The sequence below is a fragment of the Zeus faber genome, assembly GCF_960531495.2.
Source record: "Zeus faber genome assembly, chromosome: 4".
Taxonomy (NCBI): domain Eukaryota; kingdom Metazoa; phylum Chordata; class Actinopteri; order Zeiformes; family Zeidae; genus Zeus; species Zeus faber.
In genome coordinates, this window is record NC_137191.1 from 26,942,325 (window position 1) to 26,968,842 (window position 26,518).

At 44.4% G+C, this 26,518-nt stretch overlaps 2 protein-coding genes across 2 annotated transcripts in view; both read right to left on the minus strand.

The window, feature by feature from the left end:
• Positions 1–1,323: 1,323 nt before the first annotated feature.
• On the minus strand, positions 1,324–10,502 carry LOC307229332 (uncharacterized protein). Its single transcript, XM_079999311.1, has 3 exons — positions 10,456–10,502; positions 3,724–3,788; positions 1,324–2,592 (listed from the first exon to the last, which is right to left on the minus strand). Exons 2-3 carry the CDS (start codon positions 3,770–3,772, stop codon positions 1,475–1,477), a joined length of 1,167 nt encoding a protein of 388 aa, XP_079855437.1. The 5' UTR covers positions 3,773–3,788; positions 10,456–10,502; the 3' UTR covers positions 1,324–1,474.
• Positions 10,503–22,928: 12,426 nt separating this feature from the next.
• LOC307229521 (TBC1 domain family member 24-like) overlaps positions 22,929–26,518 on the minus strand; it is a gene marked incomplete at both ends in the record, with an annotated part of 5,910 nt that continues 2,320 nt past the window's right edge. The window contains 7 exons of the mRNA XM_079999520.1: positions 22,929–23,104; positions 23,893–24,214; positions 24,971–25,069; positions 25,209–25,272; positions 25,766–25,921; positions 26,111–26,350; positions 26,440–26,518. The exon at positions 26,440–26,518 is cut by the window's right edge and continues 338 nt beyond it. Of these exons, the coding sequence (XP_079855646.1) occupies positions 22,929–23,104; positions 23,893–24,214; positions 24,971–25,069; positions 25,209–25,272; positions 25,766–25,921; positions 26,111–26,350; positions 26,440–26,518 (1,136 nt within the window). The remainder of the gene's footprint in view (positions 23,105–23,892; positions 24,215–24,970; positions 25,070–25,208; positions 25,273–25,765; positions 25,922–26,110; positions 26,351–26,439) is intronic.

The following is a 26,518-nucleotide window of genomic DNA, read 5'->3' on the forward strand; positions in this document are numbered from 1 at the left end:
TGAATAACAGCCCTCTTCCTGCATAGTCCCTCTTTTTTCAGGTGACTAAACGTATTTGGACAGATGACTTATAATCTTATTATGCACTATTTTTTGTTATTTGGGTGGATATGTTGTGCACGAAGTCTCCGCCATTAAACACACATTTTCAATCGCAGTGTACTTCAATGGGAATTCCGCTTCAGACAAGATTCAACGGACTACTACTCAAACTTCTCAAATACACTATGGGATACATGGTTGGCTAAATCACTTAAAGTCAAAAAGAAGTTCAGGTATAAAAAGAGCCATTGGTCAGCACAATCAAGGCAGAAACGAGGGACCTATATTGAATTCAGAAGACTCTTCTGGCTTATTGTCCAACTGAAGTCAATGAGTAAATTAGTAAAGAGAAACTACGGATAAGGTAACTTAACATGTACTCATTATAAAATGCATTTAAACATTTTATTTCAGCACATTCACATAATAAATGCAGCTTAATTTATTACAAATATTAAGTGACTGCTGTAACCCCAGCAGACCACTAGGTGTGGTTGTGCCCTCGTTTTCAATATGTCTTGCAAACAAATGTTGCTAAGCAATAAGCAGATCTAGTTGAGGACAGTTGGTGATTGGTTCGCTTCATCACACTGATGTTCTCTACCTTTGTATAAAATCCATCACATAATCAGGATAATTACAAACAGCTTTTACTGGTATATCTATGACAAACCTCTGTATTAGTTCTCTGGAATTTGATTACAGGGCCACAATCGACTACAGATGTCGATTGTCGATGGAAATCAGGCGCAGCCTGCACGCACCCACGCACACGCACGCACGCACACGCACACACACACACACACACAGATTAAAAACAATTTATTGGCAAATGGACGCTGAATAATTTGCTGATTTTCCATAAATGAACCTCTGGCAGGACTGAAATACTAAGGCATTTCTTGCATCGACTGGCTAAGCCAATTAGAGACCCTGAATTTCCCCTGCGTGGATATGTCTATCAGTTTGTGTGTGTGTGTGTGTGTGTGTGTGTGTGTGTGTGTTCGTGACCTGTGATGGACTGATGGCCCATTCAGGATGCCTCCCTGCCTTACACCCACAGACAAGCTTCCAGCACAACTACAGTAATGAACAGCTTGGATATATTAAAAAGACCAAAGTGTAGATTGGCCTTGTCAACATAAGACCAACTCACTGAAATTACCACAAGACAGCTTGGAAGCATTGTAAGATTTTAATTTACTTAAGCCATAACAAACATCTCCAATTTAATGTTTACATTGGACAAATCAGTGGTACTCACATTAAGTAAACCACAGCTTAAAAAGACAAAACTCCTGACCTTTACAAAAGGCAATGAGTCACATATAATTCAACTGTTTATGCATAAGAAAAAGAAAAAAAAGCTTGAAGGTAAAGTATTGAGCAACGTTTTTCTTCGACATCGATTCTTTTTTTGTTGTTTTTAGTTTCAGCAGGGTCCAGAACTGACGGAGGGCGCTTCGAGGCTTATTTTCTCTTTGGGCTCTATGCACTTCTGCCTGTGCGTGTGCGTCCTCTTGTGCCTGCTCAGCGAGTGGCTCCAGGAAAACCTGCAGCCGCAGGTGAGGCACAGGTACGGCCTCTCGCCCGTGTGAGTGCGCTGGTGCTTCTGCCACGACTTGTACCGCGTGAACGTGGCGCCGCACTCGTTGCAGATGTACTGCTCGGACTTGACATGCACGTTCTGCTCGTGCTCCTTCATGTTGCCGAGCTGCGAGAAGCCCTTGCCGCACACGGGGCAGAGGTGCGGCTTCTCGCCCGAATGCGTCAGGCCGTGGATGTTGAGGTCCGGCCGGGTGAAGAAACCCTTCTCGCAGACGAGGCACTTGTACGGCCGCTCCCCCATGTGCCGGCGCATGTGGCGCTTGAGCCCCTCAGAGCGCGAGAAGCAGCTGTCGCAGAGGCTGCAGCAGAACGGCTTCTCCCCCGTGTGCGAGCGGAAGTGGCGCCGTAGCTCCGACGCCTTGTAGAAGCACATGCCGCAGTCGCTGCAGCAGTGCGGCTTCTCCGGCTGCTCCTCGTGCGTCTTCTCGTGCGCCTTGCAATGGCCTGGGTCCGAGAAGCACTTCCCACAGATGCTGCATGTGAAGGGCTTCTCCCCCGTGTGCATGCGCTCGTGGCGGACGAGTTTGTTGTGCTTGCTGAAGGTCTTAGTGCAGTAGGAGCACTGGTGCGGCGCCTTGGGCATCCGTGAGTGAATGCGCTTGTGCCTCTCCAGCTTGGACGGCCTGTTGAACACCTTCTCGCAGTCGGGACACGGGTGCTTGTTGGTCCTGTTGTGGTTGCTCTGGTGGCGGGTCAGCTTCTCCAGCTGCGTGAAGCTCTTGTCACAATGTTGACACTCGTGGATGGCCTTGGGCTTCCGGGTGTGAACCGGTTTGTGTCTCTCCAGCCTGGACGGCCTGTCGAACACCTTGCCGCAAACAGAGCAGGGGTAGCTTCTGTTAGAGGCGTTGCTCTCGGGGGGCGGCTCGGGCTCGCCTTCACGGTTTGGCACATCGTTGGATTCCGAGTCTGAGGTAACTTTCACTATAACCTCGGCGGCACCTGAGGACAGACAAGCGAACAAACAAATCCAACAAGTCACCTTCTTTTAATAAACTGTGGCAACTCAGGCAGATAACTCATACACAATAGGCTTGGGCGATTGGACGAATATATCAGCAACCGGTCCATCAGCGCTTGATTTTTTAAGCGATTTTTGGGGCAAATTTGTCCTTTTATTTTGCTAATTTAATGACCTGTCAAGAGCAATTTAAAGCCTGCACGAATAGTAACTGGTATTCCGCGTTTCCACTTTAACCCTCCCCTTTGCTTTTCTCCCCATCTGGAGAAATCCACAAAAAGAAGAAATAAATCAAAGTAAAACCCGTTTCTACATCATTCTGAAACAGGCTCTTTCTCTTTCTTTCTTCCTTTGGTTTGCTTCAGTTCAGTTCAGGTATTGGAGGAACAATGCGATGGTGCAGAGCACACAGACACACACAGACACACACAGACACACACACCTGCTCCCGCGGTGGGGGGACAGGCCCAGGGGAGCCTCAGCTGCCGCCTCCTCCTCCGGGGAGCAGAGACAGAGACCTGGACGAGCTTTCTCCAGGATAATTACACAATTTGATCCTTTTCTTTGTATATTTGGCTATTCTTTTAAAACGGCTAATAAAGCGATTGTTTTAACAGGAACCTCCACGCTGCGGCCGGTTAGACACAAAGACGGCATTTTTTTTTTTTTACGTCTTTCGACTTGCCAGTCAGGTCTGGTTTAAAACAAAAATAATCCCATAAAGGATTGCAGAGGGAGAGGGATACAGGCGCATCTGCTCCGCATCTGCTCCGTCGCTGCCCCTCCCGGCGAATATATCGACAATCGCTGGTTGTTGGATGGACGGTTACCGGTAGGAAAATCTTGACATATCGCCCAACCCTAGCAGACAACAGGCTACAAGTAATATGAAGCAGTTCTGCAATTCAAAATTCAATATAAAGCAGACAATTTAAGTCGATTTTTCAGTCAACATAGCGCTTTAGCATTGTTGTGTCTGGCAAAGGTCAGATGCATGAATAACAAGGCATTGTAGAGTGTTCTAGATGTGGAAAAAAGCTGGTTATGGTTAGGTATGATTTTCAATTTGAGTGTTATAATGAATGTCAAATACAGTGGCATCCACCACTTACTTTCTTCTGAAGAATCTGTTTTAACGACTGACTTTGTGTCCGGACCCATGGTTGCCAAGCTGCACCTTATCAAAACACACACACAGAAAAACAAGTGTATAACATGGGTCAATAAAAAGTATTCATGTTGACTTATGTCTCACTTGACTCAAATAAAAGAGAGATATAAGTATTCATTCTTTCCCCCAAAAATTGTTTCACAAGCAGAAATATTTTTTTTTCCATGAAATAAATGTAATTTGCAGCAAAGAGCAGATACAGATTTTTTTTTGTGAACACATATGTATTTTAATAAATGTAGTAACTGAAAGGTATATTGACCAGCCAATAATAATACAAAAAACCACAATGCAAAATCCCATATTTGATACTTTATCGAGCTGGCACTTTAAAAGAAACGAGATATGAAATGTTTATTTTGAGATGCTGTTGCTACTCCTGTGTCATTTCAAGGATTTGTTCACTGCAAATTAATAGTTTGGGATGCATCACGATAAGAAAAAGCCATTCAATCATTTTTATGCTGCTTCCATTGGAGGTGGCGGGGTCCACCTTTCCCAGCAAGAATGCACAGATAAAGCACGCGTGAGCAAGGAAGGCAGCCGCAGTGAATTTAATTAACCTGCGTAGTTAGTTGTGGTCAGTAAACTGTTGATATAGATGAATGGTCCCAAAAAAGAACAGGATCCTCAGATTGAAAAGTATCCCCACCACCTCAAGTGACCACAAACCCCTCAAAATACAAAAAACAACAACAAATCAATCGATTGACTGATCAGCAGAAGGCAGACTTTGGGGTCTGCCTTCGAGGGTAAAGTCAGACGTTGGGGGGGGTTTAGAATGGAGTTCTGGGGAGAGACGGGAGCATGCTGTGAGTCCGCGAGAAGACGGAAGTGAGTACAGATCGAACATGGCGGCGCCCAGCTGCACAAACTAAAACACTGACAATCTGCTCCAACTCAGACAAATCACAAAGCAAACTGCAAAAAAAAAAAAGATTAAAAAAATAATTATTTTTTATATACAGTGGTACCTCGACTTACGACTGTAATTCGTTCTATAAGAACGGTCGTATGTTAAAACAGTCGTATTTCGAACCAATTTTTCCCATATAAATTATGAAATCATGAATCATGAATTGGAAAATAAACAAAATACACAGCACAAACAAAGTAAATATGAAAAAAATATTGATAAGTCAAACTATGTGCACACACGATGTAGGTCGCCCGCTGACTGGCTGTTGACTGGCTGCTGACTGGCTGACTGACCGTCGACGCACCAACTGCAAATTTCCACGCTTGTATCTTGGAGCAAGTCAATGCAGTCGTAAGTTGAGGTACCACTGTATGTATATATATATATATATATATATATATATATATATATGTATGTATGTATGTATGTAAAGGAAGAAGACAGATTCAGCTACCGAAACAGATGATCTAATCTCCAGTGCTGTAGAGGTTAGTGTTTTGGATGAGAATAACAAAAAGCTGGACATGCTTGTCCACTTCTCCGAGGCATTACCGAGATCAAAGCCAGCCTTGATTTCCTGCACTTCACGGTCGGTGAGATGCAAAAAGATAATGCAGATCTAGAAACCTCAGCGAAGCATCTCACAACGGAGATGGAGGTTGTACAAAAGAAAATAAAAAAATGAAAGAGACATCTGGAGGATATCCAATCCAGAAGTATGTGGGACAACCTCATCTTTTCTGGGATCTGAGAGAACAACACCAAGACCCCAGAAAACATGGTGAAAGACTTTCTCCACACCGCCCTGAAACTGGGGAACTGTCGTGTCGTCCGTGTCGTTCCCCCCCCCCCACCATTGCTAAGTTTGAACACTTCAAGCACAAGGAGCTGGTTAAAAGCACGATGGGAGCTCAAAGGAACCACGCTGGGTATAAATGACCAATTCCCCCCAGAAGATTAACGACCGACGGAGGGTGCTGTACCCCATCCTAAAGGAGAACCGGCAGAAGGGTATAGACAGTCTGTTATTCCAAGACTCCCCCACCACACCCTGGTTACTCTGATTATGATATGTCAGATGTAGAAATTAGAATCCCATCTTTGTCAGGATTGTAAATATTGCTTACTCTCATCAGCTCACCTTCCTAATCACTCCCACCCTACTACTCTCACTCTCTATTCAGTCTCTCACTATATGTATGTCTAACTCTGCAATGTTTTATGTTTATCTTTGTCTATTTGTCATTTGTTTGTGTACATATGTATCCCTACAAACTTCCTGCAATACTAGGACAGTAAAAAGGAATGTAAAGGAGGAAACCTCAGACTTATCTATGGGAAAACATGGGCACGGTAGTATAGCTATTGCCTTGGATGCACTGTGCTGCTGCATGGGAAAACTACAAATCCACATCCATCACCCCCTTACTAACCTCAATGATATCCATTATGTTTGTTAGGCTTTGTTGGGCTCACCAGATTAATGTAGCAAAATCCTAAATCACCTCACCAGGATGAACCGCAGCTTCTGTCTACTACAGGAAACTCACGTACTGCATCTGAGCAACTCAAACTCAAAGCTAAATGGGTTAATCAGATGTTTTCCGCATCATACAACTCAAAAAAAAAAGGGTGTTTCCATATTGATCGATAAAAGTATCCCATATCACAATAAAACGACCACCTCAGACACAGAAGGGCATTACATAATGATTAACAGAATCAAAATTAACCACAGCTAATATTTACGGCCCCAATGAGGACGACCCAAATTTCTTTCACAATATATTTTAAAAACTCTTAGAATTCTCTGACTCACTTATCATACTGGGAGGGGACTTCAACACAGTACTTGATCCAAGTTTAGACCGTTCACAAACCAGAAATAATCACAAGCCCTGCCGTTCGTCGGACACTATAAAACAATGAGTGATCTTGCTCTTGGCGATCAAATAGTCCACATAATAGAGAATACACATATTATTCACCACCCCACCAAATGTTCTCTAGAATTGACTTTTTCTTGACATTTAACTCTGTAATTTCCAAAATCACAAATCCTGAAATCCACCCTATTGTAATCTCCGATCACGGGTCGATTTGTTTCAACCTCATAAATGAGACCGGAACCGGAACCCTCCCGGCAGGTGGCGGTTTGACACCTGCATTTTAACTGATTTAACCCTTTATTTTCCAGAGAATGGACTTTCTTCCTTGAACTGAATGACTCTCCAGAAATATCACCATCCTCACCCTGGAAAACAGTTAAGGCAGTTATGAGGGGTAGTATTATTTCATTCTCCACTCACAAGAAAAAGAAAGGACAAGAATGCCAATTCTTTATTCTGCAAATAAACTAGAACAATGATTCAAAGACTCGCACTCCCAACAAACCCACTCACCCACTGAGCAAATCCGAAATGAGATCCGGACAAATACATCTCAACTTGATTATATCACCCATCAAAAGACAACATTTCCTCATGCAACAAACAAGAGCAAATTATTCTGAATTCAATGATAATTCAGGTAAATTTCTTGCAAATCAATTAAAACGCGATACAGAAAAAACACTTATTACAGCCATCAAACATCCATAGGGTAGGAGGACATACAAGGCAAGACATTAATAACATATCCAGAGACTTTTATAATAAGCTATATCACTCAGATAATGAATCAAATACATCAAACATGGCCTCATTCCTCAATGACATTGACCTCCCTAAACATTCCATAGAGCAGGCTACCACATTAGATCAACCACTTACTCTAAAAGAACTCAGGAAAGCTCTCTTCTCTATGCCCAATAATAAATCACCTGGATCAGATGGCTACCCAGTGGAATTCTATAAACATTTCTGGCCATTTATATCCCCATTATTCATCAGAATGGCTACAGAGATTAAGTCAACCTCAACCGTGCCTCCACACATAAATACTGCTCTCATTTCGGTTTTGCTCAAACCCAATAAGGACTCAACCCTCACTGTAACAATATATCTAAATCTATGTAATCACATAAACATATATGCACACACATAATAAAGAACACAACCTCATATAATCCAGTCACATATCTTTATTTTCAGCACAGAGTGTTAATTCCCACATCCCAACCATAGAGTCCTGCTGCTGCTATTGTTGTTTTCGACCTCACCGCGATGCAACTGCAAGAGCAGGAACAACACCCCATTGTCCTTAGCGCGTCACAGAGTTACACCTACAAATCTGTGACGCCAAACTTACCATAGAGTCATATCCACCCCAGACACTGTTAATAACACATTTGTTCCCGGTGCTACAACATATTGTATTAATTCAGCTCCCGGGATTAACGGCACTCGCCTACTAAACGGTGTTTTCTGGTTATGTGGCCATAAAGCATACACCCATCTCCCAGCTGGCTGGCATGGATTTTGCGCCCCGGTTTGGCTGGCCAATGACACCTTTATAGTCTCCATTTTCAACAACACTGCTGACGTCCCCGCCACTCGCACTTAACACGCACTACCCAACTTCTGTCCTCATGACCCCATTTGGTGCTCTGATGTCCCATATAATCACAAATTACGGAATGAGGGCCAATTCCTAGGGTCCTATTCTCGCTCTTCTCTTCAACCAGGTTTGGAATATACTATGCTCCACATTTAAACTTTACTTTATCAATTTACCGCCTTTATGAACGAATCTCTCCTCATTACCAACGCCACAATACAAGAACAACGTGCTCCATCTATTGTCCCTGCAAAACCACATGGTGCTGGTCCAGCTTAAGGCAGAACAAGGTGACGTCTGTGTTCTCGTAGGAACGGCTTGTTTTACATAAGTTCCCGACAACGACAGCCATGTCATAGACCAAGCTTTACATAGGCTTACCCAATTACTCGACGTCATTCTTAAGGAGGAAGTCAATGACGCTCAGAGTGGGTTTTGGTGGTTCCTTATGAATTGGCAACACTGGCTCACTCTTGGTGCCGCCGCTTTAGCCACCATCCTCGCTTTATTATGCACTTGTTTGGTTTGCATAAAACCATTATCATGCCACATGACCACCCAAGTCGTTAAGAACTTTATTGCCACCCCCCTTGACTCTGAGACCCCTGCGGACACTTGGTCTCCCCCTTATGCAGGTCATGACGATTCTGACACCCCTTCCTTACAGGACACCCAAGTTCAAAACCACACATGATGCGCTTCCTTGAATCTTTGTGAATTTGTAGTGTTAATGTTTTCCTGGTTTGCTCATATATATATATTTATTAAGTCTGTTTGCTATTTTAGCATTTCCTTGTATTTTATCCCACACAAGTTGTGACATGGTGTTTTGAATCTTCGTGAATTATTACCACTGATGTTTTATTGTGTGCTTCATTTTCAGCATTTATGTTTTCACCATTTATTATGTTTTCATTTTCAGCATGTATTATGTTATACATGTTCTGCATTTATTACATGATACATTTCCTGCATTTATTGTGTTTTTCATTTTCAGCATTCTATTTTGACGTTTTACATTTCATGTTTTAGTATTTACGTTTTACAATGGTGTTTTATTATTATCTCTTTATGTGATTGAAAGGGTGGAATGTAACAAAATATATCTAAATCTATGTAATCACATAAACTTACAGTGGTGTGAAAAAGTGTTTTCCCCCTTCCTGATTTATTTTTTTTGCATGTTTGTCACACTTAAATGTTTCAGTTCATCAAACAAATTTAAATATGAGACAAAGATAACACAAGTAAACACAAAATGCAGTTTTTAAATGAAGGTGTTTATTATTGAGGGAAAATAAACCCAAACCTACCTAAATTAAAATGTATTTTATGATCCAAATACAGACAGATTTTCCTTAAGTGAAGACCTTGGTTGTTTGATTCTCAAATTTTTAACCAAGGTTTAGAAGAAACCTGGAAAAATAGTGATGACTATGTTTACTTCTATTAAGACTGTAAAGTATGTGAAATGAAATGTGGTTTCCACAGTTCTATTGAGACCGTAAAGTACGTGAAGTAGAATATGATTTATCTATTGAGACGGTAATAAGTACTGAAATAGATAAAAAGGGAGAATAAGGAAACATCAATTGGCACAAAGGCAATCATGGAAAAAAATAAAAATAATAATAATAACAATAACAAATATATAAATATTTTTTAAGTAGCCTTGGAAGCTAGAGGAATTGTGAAATCACCCTAACGGGTCTAACAACACCATGGGTACCAGTAATAGTAAAGTGCTACAGAAGGATCAACAAGTTAGGGAACTGAAGGAATGTTACAAATGCATAAAGGGAAAACATGACAGAACAGTGATAAGTTTGGTAGAATGGGAAAGCTTGGGTTTTCCCACAGGCGGAAGCTTTAGCGTAAATCAGCTGCAGCAGCTGAAAGTTAGATTACAAGATAAAGAAATGAAAAGAGGAAGTACAAGGCCGATTGGTGGGCTTTTGGAGAGTGGGTAGAGGAAGCTAATAATAGAGGAAAGAAAAAGAATACGAAGCAGGGAGAGGAAAAGGGACAGAGAGACAGGGAAAAGGGAAAGAGACAGGGCCAGGAAAAGGGACAAAGAAAGCAGCAACCATCAGCACCACCACCATATAATGCTAATCAATGTACTTCTTTGTATCCTATGTTACCCGACAAAATACTGGATCTGGACCTGGACTCCAATCCTCCCTCACAGCGTGAACCTCCAAATCCACCCAACCTTGTCCCTGACAACGCCTAACATCATTAATGCAAACATACCGGTGGTCGACCTCGACAGCGACGACGACGATGCCCCGCAAGGAGCCGCCGCTCCGCAGATACGGCTAACTCCATCTGCATGCAACCCGCCTAAAGACGGCCAGAAAGGAACCGACATGAACTTGAGACCAAAAAAAGAACAAGTTGAAAACGTAAATCCCATGTTCGAGGTATCTGGCCCAGATAGACCTATTGTGGTGTATCACCAGGGACGGATGCTGACGTCGATCTCGCCGCTTCTAACATCCCATCTCCATTTCTAAACTTCAGACTCTGGCAAAGACAATTCACAGACATGTGCTGGAGTTATTGTCTCCTGGGACGTGAGATACGAAGAGTCCTCGTCAAGACATGTGGTGTTTCACCGTGTGTCCAACCTAATACCTTAAAACATTAAAATAACATGACAAGCTAAGCTTGTCTTTATTGTCACAAACACACCACACTACATGCATTACATGCAGCTACGGCCGACACACACACACACACACACACACACACACACACACACATATGCAGATGGAGGCCGTGAAATGTCTTTACTGCATTTATCCCATCAAGGCTTGTCCCTCCTCCAGGGGGCAGGTCAGAAGCAGTGAGCAGCTCACAATACAGCGCCCAGGGACCAACTTCCATGTCCATCGCTGGTCAAACAATGTTTGTTGTTCATGTTTTGAGTGGGGTTTCTTATGATGTTATATGGAGGAAACCCCATGTGAGCACTGGGAGAACATGCAAACTCCACACAGAAAGGTGCCTAATCAGGAGATACCCTTGGGAGCACGGTGCCAACAGCACCCGAGGCAGGAATTGAACCAAAGACCTTCTTGCTGTGAGGCAGCAGTACAATGCACTGTGCCACCGTGACACATACCTAATGACAGATTGAACTTACGTCTCACACACCTCAAAGTTAACCATGCAGACAACCTGCAGTGTCGCCAACTTGTCGATCAGGTCATCGCAGGCGTTCGACAAGCCTTCCCCGAGGCCCTCGATCTATCCATATTGACAAATGTGGCCAGAATCCAGACAAGACACCACAAGCCCATGCCGGACGCCTGGAAGGTGATTTCCGCAACCACAGTGGACTGATGAAACCTGAAGATATGGCGGTAGCACCTCTGACACCATATGAGACTCATCTACGGTCTGCGTTCTTTAACGGACTCGCGTCCCTACTCTGTGACATGTTGAAACGCTTGTTTGCCACCTGGAAGACGGCAACCTTCGTTGACACCATCCTCCATGCTGAACATGCTTACGAGACACACCAAAGGGACAAAGTCAGCAAACGAGATCAAAAGAAATAATGTGAGTCCTAGACCCAGACGACCATGTTCGCTCAGGCCATCACTCAAGATCAGCAAGATCAACCACGGCCTCATGATTTGTAATTTCTCGTAGATTCGGGCGCTAGTTGTTCTGTTGTTAGTGCATGTGATTCACTGCTCACCCCCCCACTCAGCACCAACACATGCACTGTCGTAGGCTGTACCAATACTCTCATGCGCGAACACTAAACAGAGCAACTGAACTGTTCCACTGCAAACCGAAACCTCAAACACAAATTTGTATGATCTAAAATGTGTCCAGTCAACCTCTTAGGCCATGATTTAATATGTGCGTTTGGCATAAGTGTGATATCACGTGATGACCGCTTCAAGGTCACTTTACGGCCGGAAAACCCGCTCTACCCCTTCACTGCACGCACCATTTGCGAATGGCGCCTTATTGATTCAATTTTTGCCGCCAATTTGGTAAAAAAAGCTCACGTGAAGGCTGCGTCGGCTGATGTCTCCTTTATGTGACCAGCTGATTTACACTGCACTGCCTCTGTGCAGCCAAACATCGATCCTGACTACCTGTTTCAATGGACCGATTTTTCAACACTCTCTGAAACTCTCACACTGTGTTGTTTACACTATGACTGTTCCCAATGCAGCATGCTCTGTTTCTCTCTCTCTCTGTTACTCCACAACAGTCGAAACTGGCATGGCTCCAGCCGCCACATGTTTCACTCGCGAAGCCCCCCTCCTCCGCCTGGAAGGACCTGGGCACCTGGCTCCGTTGTGCTTTAAACGCCTCAGACTGGGAACCCTCTCCCTCCCAACACACTTTACAGCGCCAGATTACATCGTGTGACCCGATGAAGATAACAGCTTCCTGTTTATAGGCATACTCACAGAAGACGAATTAGGAACTATTCCCCAATGTCTGTGGGCCACCAGTCCCGCCCATATTGGGTTAATGAAAGGGTTATATCCCACCGCAAGCGGACACCGACGCAGCCCTGTCGGTTCTGCACGATGTGTTGTGCGGATTTCAGAACAGACATCCCGACGCGGCTGTGGTGGTGACTGGGGACTTTAACAGGGCCAACCTTAAAGAAGTTCTGCCGAATTTCCACCAACACATCACGTGTGCCACCAGGGGAGACAGAACTCTGGACCATTGTTACACTCCTTACAAGAACGGATACAAGCCCGTGTCGCTCCCTGCTTTCGGGAAATCAGATCACGCCGCGATCTCGCTGCTTCCTGTTTACAGGCCTCTGATCGCGCGGGATCTGGTGATTACGAGGGAAGTGAAGCGGTGGACGGACCAATCAGAGGCTGCGCTTCAGGACGCTCTGACTGACGTAGACTGGGACGTGTTCCAAGCGAGCTCAAGTGACGTCAGCGAGTTTACGGAGGTTGTAGTGAGTTTCGTGGCTACGCTCGCGGATGAAATCGTTCCCACGGTGAAAGTTCGGATTTTTCCAAACCAGAAACCGTGGGTTGATAAATCCATCCGCTGCGCTCTGAATGCGCGCACGGCCGCTTACAACGACGGACTTGTATCTGGCAACATGGACAATTACAAAGCGGCGTCGTACATTCTGCGGAGGGCGGTGAGGGACGCCAAACGGACGTACAGAGACACCGTGGAGCTGCAGATGGAGCGGGGGGACACAAGACGCTTGTGGGAGGGGCTGCGAACAATAACTAACTACAAGAGCAGCTCCTCCCCAGCCACGAGTGCGGACGCCTCCCTGGCCAACCAACTGAACTCCTTTTATGCGCGGTTCGAGTCTGGCAGCAACACCGCTAGCTCGCCGGCTAATTGGAGCTACACCACTGGGGACGAGCGCGCACTCTCAGTGTCCGTGCACGAGGTCAGGAGGGCTCTGATGCGGGTGAACACCAGGAAAGCTGCGGGCCCAGATGGCATATCTGGACGAGTACTGAAGACCTGTGCTAACCAGCTAGCTCCGGTGTTCACTACAATATTCAACATCTCCCTGGCTGAATCAGTGGTCCCATCCTGCTTCAAGAGGTCCACCGTCGTTCCTGTCCCGAAGATCGCCTCTCCAACCTGCCTGAATGACTACCGTCCGGTGGCCCTCACCTCGGTGGTCATGAAGTGTTTCGAGAGGCTGATTAAGGATTACATCTGCGCCTCCCTCCCCCGCACCTTGGACCCGTTGCAGTTCGCGTACCGGCAGAACAGATCCACGGATGACGCGGTCTCCCAGGTACTGCACACCACGCTCACGCACCTGGATGGCCAGAAGGGGGCCTATGTGAGAATGCTGTTCATTGATTATAGTTCAGCTTTCAACACCATCGTCCCCACCAGACTGGCTGTCAAGTTGTTGGAGCTAGGATTGAATGCTCCGCTGTGCACCTGGATCCTGGACTTCCTCACAGGCCGCCCCCAGGTGGTCAAGGTGGGGAAGTACATGTCAAGCTCCCTCACCCTGAACACAGGATCCCCCCAGGGCTGCGTCCTCAGCCCCCTACTGTACTCCCTGTACACACATGACTGTGTGGCCAGGTCCAGCTCCAACACCATCATCAAGTCTGCTGACGACACCGTGGTCGTGGGCCTGATCACCGACTGCGATGAGAAGGCCTACCGCGAGGAGGTGGCTGACCTGTCACTCTGGTGCCAGGACAACAGCCTCCACCTGAACGGCAGCAAAACCAAGGAGCTGATTGTGGACTTTAGGCGTGGATCACAATCGAGGACGCACGCGCCGTTGTGGATTAATGGGACTTCTGTCGATAGGGTGAGCAGCTTCAGATATCTGGGAGTCCACATCACAGAGGACTTAACATGGACTGTTCACACAGACACTCTGGTGAGAAAGGCGAGGCAGCGTCTCTACCACCTCAGGCAGCTGAGGAAATTCCGGGTCTCGGTGAGGATCCTCAAGTCCTTCTACTCTGGAGCAGTGGAGAGCATCCTGACAGGCAACATCACTGCCTGGTTTGGGAACTGTACTGCCCAGGACAGGCGGGCCCTGCAGAGGGTGGTGCGTTCAGCTGAACGTACCACTGGAACTACCCTCCCCCCCTTGCAGGAGTTATACACCAGGAGGTGTAGTAGCAGAGCCCGTAGGATCATGAAGGATCCTCATCACCCCAACAACGGACTGTTTCAGCTGCTGCGGTCAGGCAAGCGCCTCCGCAGTCACGCAGCGAGAACAGAGAGACTGAGACGGAGTTTCTTCCCTCAAGCCATCAGAACTGTCAACGCTGACCTCACCAGGGGTCCTAACTGAGCCATGCACTAGGCTCCACTACCTACTGTACTGTATGTAGCATACTGTACCGCATACTGTGTCACTGTTCAGGGTTGTTCGTGATGCCGTATTGCTGCGCCGTACTGTTGTATACTGTGCTGTATTATCCCAAACACTACCTCACACTATTCACATTCACATGCCACTTTAAATGCACATATCTGTATATACATAGCCATATTCCTTCAACCTATTCCATTTTATTTCAATTTATTTTTTATTGTATTTTATTCTATATATTTTTTATCTTATTCTATAAGTATTCCACTTACTGTATTACGTTTTAGGAGTCAGTTAGTCGGTCTTTTAGAAAGGAATTTTCTACTTTTTATTTTATTTTTGTACTTTTTCCTAGGACTTCTTGTGTGCTATCACCGGGTGCGTTGCATTACATTTCACTGCATATATGTATGGAAGTATGTATATGTATGTGACAAATAAAAATCTTGAATCTTGAATCTTGAATCTTGAAGCCACTCCTTCCCTTTCCCTGGTTCAACAAAAGGGATCTTAATTCCCTCGATAGTCTCAATACCCCCTTCCGTGCAACGCGGTAAACGGCATAACCCCGGTTTTCAATGCTCTCGTGGAAAAAGGCATTATTGTCCCAATTACCAATCCACCTGAAAACACTCAAATTTTTCCAGTAAAGAAAGCCGCCGTTAAAGACAATCAGTCTCACACAAATTGGCGATTTATCCAAGAATTGCGACCTGTCAACACTGCTGTCATACCGTGCGCTCCCGTCGTCACAAACCCACACACAATCCTCACACAACTCCCCCCAGAAGTGGCCTGTTTCTCTGTTATTGACCTGAAAAATGCTGTTTTCTCTGTCCCTGTGGCCCCTGTCAGTTTTGGTTTACCTTTCCTTTTGCGGGTTCCACTTGGACATGGACTGGGCTACCTCAGGGCTTCACAGACAGTCCGGCCGCTTTCCATGCCGCCTTATCACATAAGCTCACCAAGTTTACACCTCTGGCTGGTTCCACTATTTTCAGTATCCTAAAAATGTGCTGTCCACACATGAAATGCCAGTTCATGTCTTTTCTCGGCACTACTTCATAGTGCCGCCAATGGATTCCTGATTATGCATCACGTGAGGCTCCACTTTCCGCGCTTGTCCATGCCTCCTTAGTCCGACTGATGCAGTGACATGGACTCCCGAGACTCGGGCGACCTTCACTGATCTGAAACATTCCCTTACCATCGCACACACACTCTGCTTCCCTGACTATAGACTCGCGTTTACTCAGTTTATGGATCTAAAGGGTGGATACTGTGTGTGTTATCGGTGCTGTGTCAACCCCATGGGGGAAAACTCCACCTGGTGGCATATTTTTATTCTCTATTAGACTCAGTATCAGCTGGACTCTTGGTGTGCTAATAGCCCTGCCTTCGTCGCTGATATCTATATCAATAACCGCTTCCTGGGACCGTTCCAAGTCCTGCTTGTCACCCACACCGACCTCAAGGTCGAATGCCTCCTGGATTCACGCCTCCTACTGTAAGACAGTTCCTACCCCCCTCTTGGTACTCGTTGAGGATACAACGTGAGTGTACGCAGAACGCTGCTCACCCTGCAACTTCGATGGAACCACACCATGGCAACCTTTCCAGCAACCCGGCATTATCGGCACGCACCTACTTAACCGTGTTTTCTGGTAATGTGGCCATACAGCATACACCCATCTCCCAGCTGGCTGGCATGACATTTGCACCCCGATTTGGCTGGCCAAGGAAACCTTTATAGTCTCCATTTTCAACAACACTGCTGACGTCCTCGCCACTCACACAACACGCACTACCCAACTTCTGTCCTCACGACCACATTTGGTGCTCTGACGTCCCATAAAACCACAAATTATGGAATGAGGGCCAAAAGGTCCTATTCTTGCTCTTCTCTTCATCCAGGGTTGGTAAAACTATGCTCCACATTGAAACTTAACATTATCAATTTACCGCCTTTATGAACAAATCTCAACAACGCTCAGAGTGGGTTCTGGTGGTTCCTTATGAATTGGCGCCACTGGCTCACTCTTGGTGCCGCCGCTTTAGCCATTGTCCTAGCTTTATTATGCACTTATTTTGTTTGCATAATACCATTATTACACCGCATGACCACCTAAGTCGTTAAGAATTTTGTTGCCACCCCCCTTGACGACCCTGAAACCCCTGCGGACACTTGGGTCTCACAGGACACCAGAGTTTAAAACCACACATGATGTGCTACCTTGAATCCGCAATTTTAGCATTTGCTTATATTTTATCCCATACAAGTTGTGACATGGTGTTTTGAATCTTTATGAATTATCACCACTGATGTTTTATTGTGCGCTTCGTTTTCAGCATTTATTATATTTTAGATTTTCACCATTCATTATGTTTTCATTTTCAGCATGTATTATGTTGTACATTTTCTACATTTATTGTGTTTTTCATTTTCAGCAATCTATTTTGATGTTTCATGTTTTAGTACTTACGTTTTACAATGGTGTTTTATTATTATCTCTTTATGTGATTAAAAGGGTGGAATGTAACAATATATCTAAATCTATGTAATCACATAAACATATATGCACACACATAATGAAGAACACAACCTCATATAACCTCAGTCACATATCTTTATTTTAAGTACACTGTTAATTCCCACAGAAATCCCAACCTTGGAGTCCTGCTGCTGCTATCGTTGTTATCGGCCTCACCGCGATGCAGCTGCAAGAGCGGGAACACCACCCCATTGTCCTTTGCACGTCACAGAGTTTGCCTTATCTTGAACACGTACGAATCTGTGACGCCAAACTGACCAAATATTTTCTGACTCCCCAAAATAAACTGTTCGACTCAGAGAGCTGCTCGAGAGCACATCTCTGATCCGACCCTTGATCAAGTAAAAAACAGCATCTGTCTGCCTCTTTATTCAAAAACACAGATTGACAAACTGCAGATTAAAGCGACCCTTTAATTTCTGTAACATCACCTCCGGTTATAGACCCAGAAGCCTAATTAATTGCAATTTAAAGATTATTAGTAAAACACTAACCAACAGAATTGAAAAAGTAATTCCATTCATAATTCACACAGACCAAACAGGCTTCGTCAAGGGCAGCCACTCATCCAGCAATATGTGCCGTTTATTCAGTCTGATCAGCATATCTTAAATCAACAACTTAAATACTGTTATTGCTTCTTTAGATGCCGAAAAAGCATTTGACAGAGTTAATTAGACATCTCTTTTCAACCCTCAACAAACTTGGCTTTGGAGAGTCACTCATTCAATGGCTCAGAATTCCTGTACAACTCACCATCTGCTTCTGTCATCACCAATGGTTACACTTCACAGTGTTTCGCTCTACAACGTGGCACACTACAAGGATGTCCGCTGTCCCCTTAACTATTCGCCATCTTCAGTGAACCCCTCGCGGCTATCTGTCAAAACAGTAAAATCATTGGCATACAAACAGGAAACTCTGTTCAGAAAATCAGTCTATGCAGACAATATTTTGTTGTATTTACGGAACCCAATATCATCCCTACCGGAAGTGTTCAATCTTATATCTAAATTCTCAGCTTTCTCAGACTATTCAACAAACTGGACTAAAATCACGGTCTCACCACTCTGTGGGGAGGACTTGAATGCCGTTACCCAGAAACTTCCCTGTAACATCACACCGGGCAACATTAGATACCTTAGTATTGATATCTCCACCAATTTGTCAGATTTGTTTGCCCTTAACTTTACGCCATTGCTCAAATCCATTGAAGAAGACCTCATTCATGGAACAACCTACCCATTTCACTAATTGGTAGGATAGCAGCGGTGAAAATGAATATACTACCAAAAATAAACAATATATTTTCAATGACCCCAGTCCCACCAACACTACTTTGGTTCCATACTCTAGACCCAATAATCGATAAATTATATTGAAAATACAAGAAACCCAGAATTAAACTAGCAACACCACAGAAAAATAAAGACTGTGGAGGCCTAGCAGCCCCAAACTTCAGATACTACTATTTAGCGAACCATCTTCAATTTATAATTAAATGGTTACAACCAGAGCAACATTGGGCCATGGTTGGTTAGACATTGAACAAACAGAATGTCAGGAGCTATCAATATTTGATCTCCCATTTCTTACTGAATCAATAAGGAAACATAATTGCTTTATTCAAGAGGTTTATTCAAGTTTTGCAAACCCATTATTCGCAACGACTCTGACAGCCTGGAAAACTCAAAAAAAACTTAGTGGTTACATTTTATCTCCAAACAAATTCACCCCAATCTGGCACAACCCAGATTTTCTGGTTAAAAACATACCAATAATCTTCAGATCTTGGAAAAGACAAGGAATTACTCATCTGGAACACATTTTTGAAAACAATTTGCTTATATCCTTCTCAACATTAACCCACAGGTGGCCACAGCTTCTTCAATTCCTATAAAAACAGCCGTCTCTTTCAATTAAAATCTAATTGACGAACAACATCTTACAACCACCTCCCATTATTGAACATCTTACTCATATAGGTGATTTAAAAAATCCCTTTTCCAGAATATACAAACTTTTATCAATAACAGATGACACTTTATCTTTACCTACCATGGAATGGGAAAGAGACCTTGCCGTTTTCACTGATATCTACCTGTGGAAGCTTTTCTATGACCAACAATTCGAAAATGCAACTCATCCAATATTAGATTCTGCACAGAGCTCATATCACCAAACACAAAATGTTCAAAATGATGTTTGCTCTCACTGTTCCCTTAATACCAGAAATGACTACTTTCATGCCATCTGGCTCTGCCTACCTATCCATACATTCTGGACCAACATCACCAAGAAGCTATCAACCCTTCTGGGTCACAACATTACAGTCTCCCCGACTGTATCACTCCTCTGTGACCTCTCCTCAGTTTACCCACCACCTAAACACCACCAACCCATTTTTATCGCCTTAACAATTGTCAAGAAATGTCTGATCTGTTTGTGCTTCGCCTATCTCTCACAGTGCCAAAACTCATACTTAGTACATACACCACACAATAGGCCTCGGGTTTGCGGGACGGGTGGGGTGCGAGTTATGTAGGTGGGGATGTGGCGGGCGGCTGCGATTTTGCACATCATGCTCCTGCCCCAACGTGCTTCTCGTCCGTCCCGAAATTTTAATTCCACTCATATTAGCCGATGGGGCTAACATCCGGGTGCCCTGCATTGAGCACACTCGGCTACGTGGATGGACACTCAGGGCTCGTGGCCGGTCGGAGTGTCTGGTCGGCTGCGGTGGGTTGGGATGGGCCTCACTCTTGCGCGGGCGCAGGGGGGCATGGCCGGATTGCCTGCAGGGGCGGGCGGTTCGGTGGGGTGTCAGTCTGTCGGCTCCGGACCTGGCTCCGGACCTGCGATCCATGCCTTGCGCCCGTGGTCCGGGGTTTTGCGTCTGCGTTTTGTGCCTGCACATGGGGGTGGGCTGTATATGTGCACCTCAGGGGTGCAGGGTCTCCTTGCGTTCCCTGGGACTGAGTTTTGCTCCTCGGGGCCGGGCGGATGCAGGGCTTTCCTGCAACTGTGGAGTGTCTATGCGGCTGTGGGACTCAGCGGTGGCTTCAGTCCCTTTCTGCTGGAAGCGCCACGACATAATACCGACCTTATACACCAGAACCAATTGGGATCCTCTACAAGCACTTGTGGACACTTCAAAAACACAAACACACACACACGTACACACCACCTGCTTTGAATGCACCCCAGCACCCTCCTGGTTGCATTTCTCTGCATTTTCTTCCTCATTCACTGCCATAACAATGGAAGGAAGAGGACACGTGCCCAATTGCTCTTCCAGTTTTCCTGGACTTAATTAACTATGTTTTTTCTATAGACGTTGTCGTCTGATGTTTTTGTTTTTTCATGTACATGTTGTTGTTCGGTTCTATGTTTATTTGTCTCACCCGTGGTGATTTTCCCCTCTTGGAGTAGTGATTAGTTGTTTATATACCCAAACACTAATAAAAAAGTTCTGCAAAGAGAGGGATTGGTGGCGGCTCTGTATAATAAAAACTGTGCTCTTGTCATCCTGTAGGTCGTCCACAGGACAGAGTTATTGCAGCAGCTCTTGATGATTTAAGAATGAATAAAGAGTTGCATTGCAGGTTGAGAAATTGAACTCCACTTGCAGACTAACTCCACCCTAGATGCAATAGCATACAAATACTCTGTATTGTATGCCCAGCATGCTGACAGCACAGGTTAAAACATAAATAAAAGAGAATGGAGTTCTGGGACTTGTAGTGTAATTCATCCAACACAGACCATTTTATGGATTGCCACTTTAATAAAACGCTAATGCCAAGGTAAAAGCTGATGAGAACAATCGGTCCTGCCACAGAATACAACTTGTGTTGTACTTCTGTGTACCCTCACAATTGAGTGTTCAAATAGCGACACACACACACACACACACACACACACACACACACACACACACACACACACACACACACACACACACACACACACACACACACACACACACACACACACACGTTAGCCGCTAAGCTAACGTGTTATAGCTGCGCTTTCGTTTTACCCGGTGGCCAAATCCGACTTCCCTTTGACTATGCCGTTCGTTCCGACGTCAGTTACATATTTCTCAATACAATACACGCATCTGTGAACCTTACCTTAAACACAGCTACCATTCGAGTCAGCTGTCGGGACTAACCGAGCTAACAGCTAGCCCGTGGAGCCTCACGTTAGCGCGCTCCACGTCCAGCGTGAACGCGCACTGATGCTGCACAACCCAGCGGTGCAGCCCGTGCTGCGTTCCGCCGGCGTCAGAACTCGTTGATTCGCAGGTCAGTGGTCGCCGCTAACGGGCGAAACGTACTCCACCGCCGCTTTTCCGGAGAACATGCACGCCCCACAATAAATTGGCGTTTGTTTTGGGAAAACTTGTGAAGTCTCCAACCCATCTGCACGGGAGCTAATTCAGGGTTTGTCATTTCGGTAAGCTCGGGCCAGAGCGATGCCTCCCCGAAATGAAATGAATCTTGCTTCCAAACATCTGGGTGAATTTTCCGAGTTACAGCTGCAGTGGAACGCAGCATCGCAGCACGCACCACAGCTGGCCTGAAGCCACCCGGTCTATTGGGAACGTGGAGTTTTGATAAAGAGGTTCAGGGACCAGAAATGGTTCCCAAAGTCTATTTCTAGGTCTCCATGTCCTGCTCTACCCCAAGGCAAGAGAAGCACATTTGCCTACGCTCCTGCAGATATGTGAGGATGGGAACACATGGATGACGCAATTCAGGGAATTTGTTTAATAAATGGAAAAAGTTCATATCAATATGTTATATGCTACATATAATACATATTTGGATATGCACACATGTTTGATTATTACATTATTTAAATACTTATCAAAATGACTTGCATTGGTTTCAGTTAATAAATTATTGATTTACAATTTTCCCTGTTACACAGAGGCCTATATTAAATGATTTACACACAAATCACAGAACGATAGTAGACAAAATACTTGCAATAATATTGCATCGACGCATCAAATGCTGGTGCAAAAAGTGCAAAAAATAAATCCTAAAACAGATTAAGGTATTTATAGAAAGTCATAAACACACACACGCAGACACACACCATGTATATATATATATAAGAAAACATTTTTTATTTTATGTGAAATTATGTTAAAATTCAAATGAAATATCACACAATTTTGTGCATACTATCAGCAGTGATATATATATATATATATATATATAAATACCAAAATAATAATAATAATAATAATAATAATAATAATCATCATCATAAAAAGGCTACAAATCCAAGAAAACATCTTTGATATTAACCCGGTGAGACAGGTTGCGACTCCCCAGTCACTGGGAGTGGAAATAGTGAGAGAAGGAGATGGAGTTCTGGATTCCCCAGACCTCCAGGGCCTGTATCTTGAAGTATGCCTTGCAGAGCGGGGTGCTCTGGAACGTGTCGCATCTCTCCGTGTATCCTCCTTCCAGGTCCGCGTGGAGGCAAAGAGCGTGGCCGCCATCACCACCTGAGAAAAGACACGTACCATGACGACGTCAGCACTGCATACATGTCGCTCTCTTCCTGGTTTTGTTGACATCACAACCAAAAGCAGGTTACAGGGAGTGCGGGTCCTGTTTGTGTGTGTGTGTGTGTGTGTGTGTGTGTGTGTGTGTGGGTGTGTGTGTGTGTGTGTGTGTGTGTGTGTGTGTGTGTATGTGTGTGTGTGTCTGTCTCACAGTGTTTTTTTAGCTCTTCCCCTCAATTTTCCCCTCGATGTCACCGTTGGCTAGCCTCACGGTTTCCTTGTTGGGTTGTTCAGTTTCACCTGTGCTGACTGTGGCCTTGGTTCCACGCGTGTTTTAGACCAGTGATTCTCAACATATTTCACATCAAGAACCCACCATTTGATTCGATTTTGCCTCTGGGAGCCCAATCTGAGAATTGTTGTTAAATACATTTTAGTCCAAACTTTCATAAAGTTAGGTAGAACATAACAAATAACAAATGATCATAAATGATGATCAAAACATTACTGCACCCTTTGTAATAGGGTCCGGAACCTCTTGACTGACCCCTAGGGGTGCCTGGACCACATGTTGAAAACCACTGTTTCAGTCCACTATAGTAGTCTTTTAATTTTTAGTTGTCCTGACATATCATTTGACATCCTACATTACTTGTCAATTTCTTAGACCTCGCATCTGTACACCTCTCTAGATGTGATGCACCCATAACGCAATAGAAGGGACTGCTTTGGAGCATTATAGAACATAGTAGACAACGCTCACATCACTCAAGGGAGACATAACTTACCAATTAAAAGCTTGCTGTTGTTGGCCGCTACAAACTTGGAGGCCCCTTGTTCTTTGAGTCTCTTGGGTTCTTTGGCGGTGATGGCCCCCTCTGTGAGAGCCGCAAAGGGGATTGTGAGGTAACTGGGGTCCTGGGGCGTCCCGGCTGGGCATGTCAGTGTTTTGGCGATAGGGGAGGGGACGGCGGCGTTAGATTCGATGGAGGAGGGGTCAGTGCCGGATGACGAGGAGCTGTTGCTGCCGTGCTGGACCTGGCCAGGGCATGTTCTCTGGGTCATAATGTTGACCATGGCTCGCTGGTAGCGCTCCATGCTGGGCCGAAGCTGAAAGCACATTTAGACTTCTTTGAAATTCAGTGCAGATTCTTTTCTGATTATGTCATTCTAAACTATCGACGTAAAAGCTAAAAAACGCCACCGCCCACCGCCGCCCCACAACCATGCTGACAAAAAGTACATATGAGATCTTTTATATCTCACAACAGAAATTAAAAATCACCATCAGTAGCGAGCTCGAGTATATATATTTCATGAAAAAACAAGCAAAACAAACTGTATCGAGACAAAAATAGAAATATATTTTGCCGTGGACTCCCTGCAATTCCAGAGGGAAAAATCACCATCATTAGTGAGATTGAACATTTTGTGGAAAAAATGGAAAACAAAAATGAAAATAGATAGAAAAATAAAAATAAAAATAATATTTGGCTGTGGACCCCCTGCAATTCCATTAAGGACCCGTGGGGGGCTTGCATACCCAGTTTGGGAACCCCTGTACTACAAAGGGGATTGTATTTCCGAGGAAGAGGTGGGTATACTGTTTGATATATTAGACCTAATATCTTCTGATGTGATATCATAATAAAACAGATGATTCTTGAATAGTATCATTTTAAAATTATTTATATATATGAAGAACCAGGTGAAGACTTGTGGATACTCTTACAATGAATGCAACAGAGAGAATCAATCATAGCACATACAGTATGTTTCAGTAAATGTTGAACTGAATTTGAGGTAACGGGAAAAACATCATGGAAATGTCCTACTTGTCCTACTGAAGAAGGAAATATCTCTCACCGTGAAAACAAAACTCTCCCCGGTTCCAAAATAGGCGAGTCCATCGTATTCATGCTTTTTTCTTTCAATCAAATCTGTTGACAACAAGGCACCACAGACCTGCAAAGTGGGGCAATTAAGACATTTCAATATCATGTAATCATTCAATATCATCATATTGCATATTATTTTCAAATCATTATAATCGTTTTAAGCATCACATATGCAATTGAGAAGAATTTTTATCAGGATAAATTACTTCTTCGTCCACGGTTTTGAGAATCAAGACGGTCGGTTCGTGTCCCTCGACTTGAGAATAGAATCTTTCATGACAAAGAGAACAAATCATAAATTGGAGGTTAAATACAACAAAATACATCAACAATTTCATTAAGATTGATAGTTACATACATTTATGAGTGATTATAAGAATTTCAGTATTCACGAAAATCAGCTATTCTCCCATTTTTTTACAGATAAAGTAGACAGCCTGAGTTGGCCGTTTCGAGTTTCAGCTCAAGATCCTTTTCCACACAAACATTTCGCAACAGAGACACGAGTCACTCGATTCTCGCTAGTGGCGAGAATCAAGACAAACATGTGTACAGTCACAACACTGCATCTCTTGTTATGTAACTCAACATCAGGGCAGGTTTTACACTTGGCGATGCTGACTCTGTGCTTAGTAGTTATTGGTGATGTGATTGAGCTCATTTGATTTGAAAAAAATAAGCAAGCACAGTTGCTGTATGTTTTCATGCAATTTGACACCGTTTTTCATGTAGCTTTAAAGAAGTGGAATAAACAATCCCTTACGAATCCAGACTTCTTCCATGTTTGGCTGTACTAAACAGTCGAACGGGACTGAAAAGGGCAAAGCGTTCCGGTATCCAGGCCCAGACCACCCTCATCTCTGTCCCTGTGACAACGCTGGAGCTGAAGTGGCTGAAGTCCACCATCTGGACCGCCTGTCTGTCAAAAACATAAAGAAGCAGCTACAATACAAGAATCTGGCATTTAAATGGGAGGTTTAGTCTTCTGATCTCAAGGAGTACTTTTCTACTCTTTCTATTCTTCTATTTGTTTTATGTCTATACCTTGTATACAGGCTTCCCTGTGCTTTATATCAAGGAGAAGACATTAAGTCCAAAAGTCAAAAACCTCTTCTGGTGAATGCTGACACCTTTTTGCATCAGCGAGTCTTTATTGGCGTTGAAGAGAAGGTTGAGCTCGTGTCGCGTGGCCATCTGGATGGCGAAGGCGTTGACCAGGAGCTTTTCGGCCGAGCAGTGGCGCGCCACGTTCTGCACAAAGCTCTTCATGTCCCTCCTGAAGTCCTCAACACCCGCCACCCGCGACGACACTGACACTTTGTAAAGGCTCAGCAAAGCCAGGGCCACCCTGTGTGGAAATGGTGTTCGAATTCAAGTTATTTATTTTGTACAAATGCCATAAGTCCCTCAATAAAATTACTGATAAAGAAGCCCAACCTGTAGAGCACCTTGTAGCCCTCCAGCAGGTATACATCGAGCACCCGCATGGCGTAGGTGAACGGGAGGTCGGCGAAGA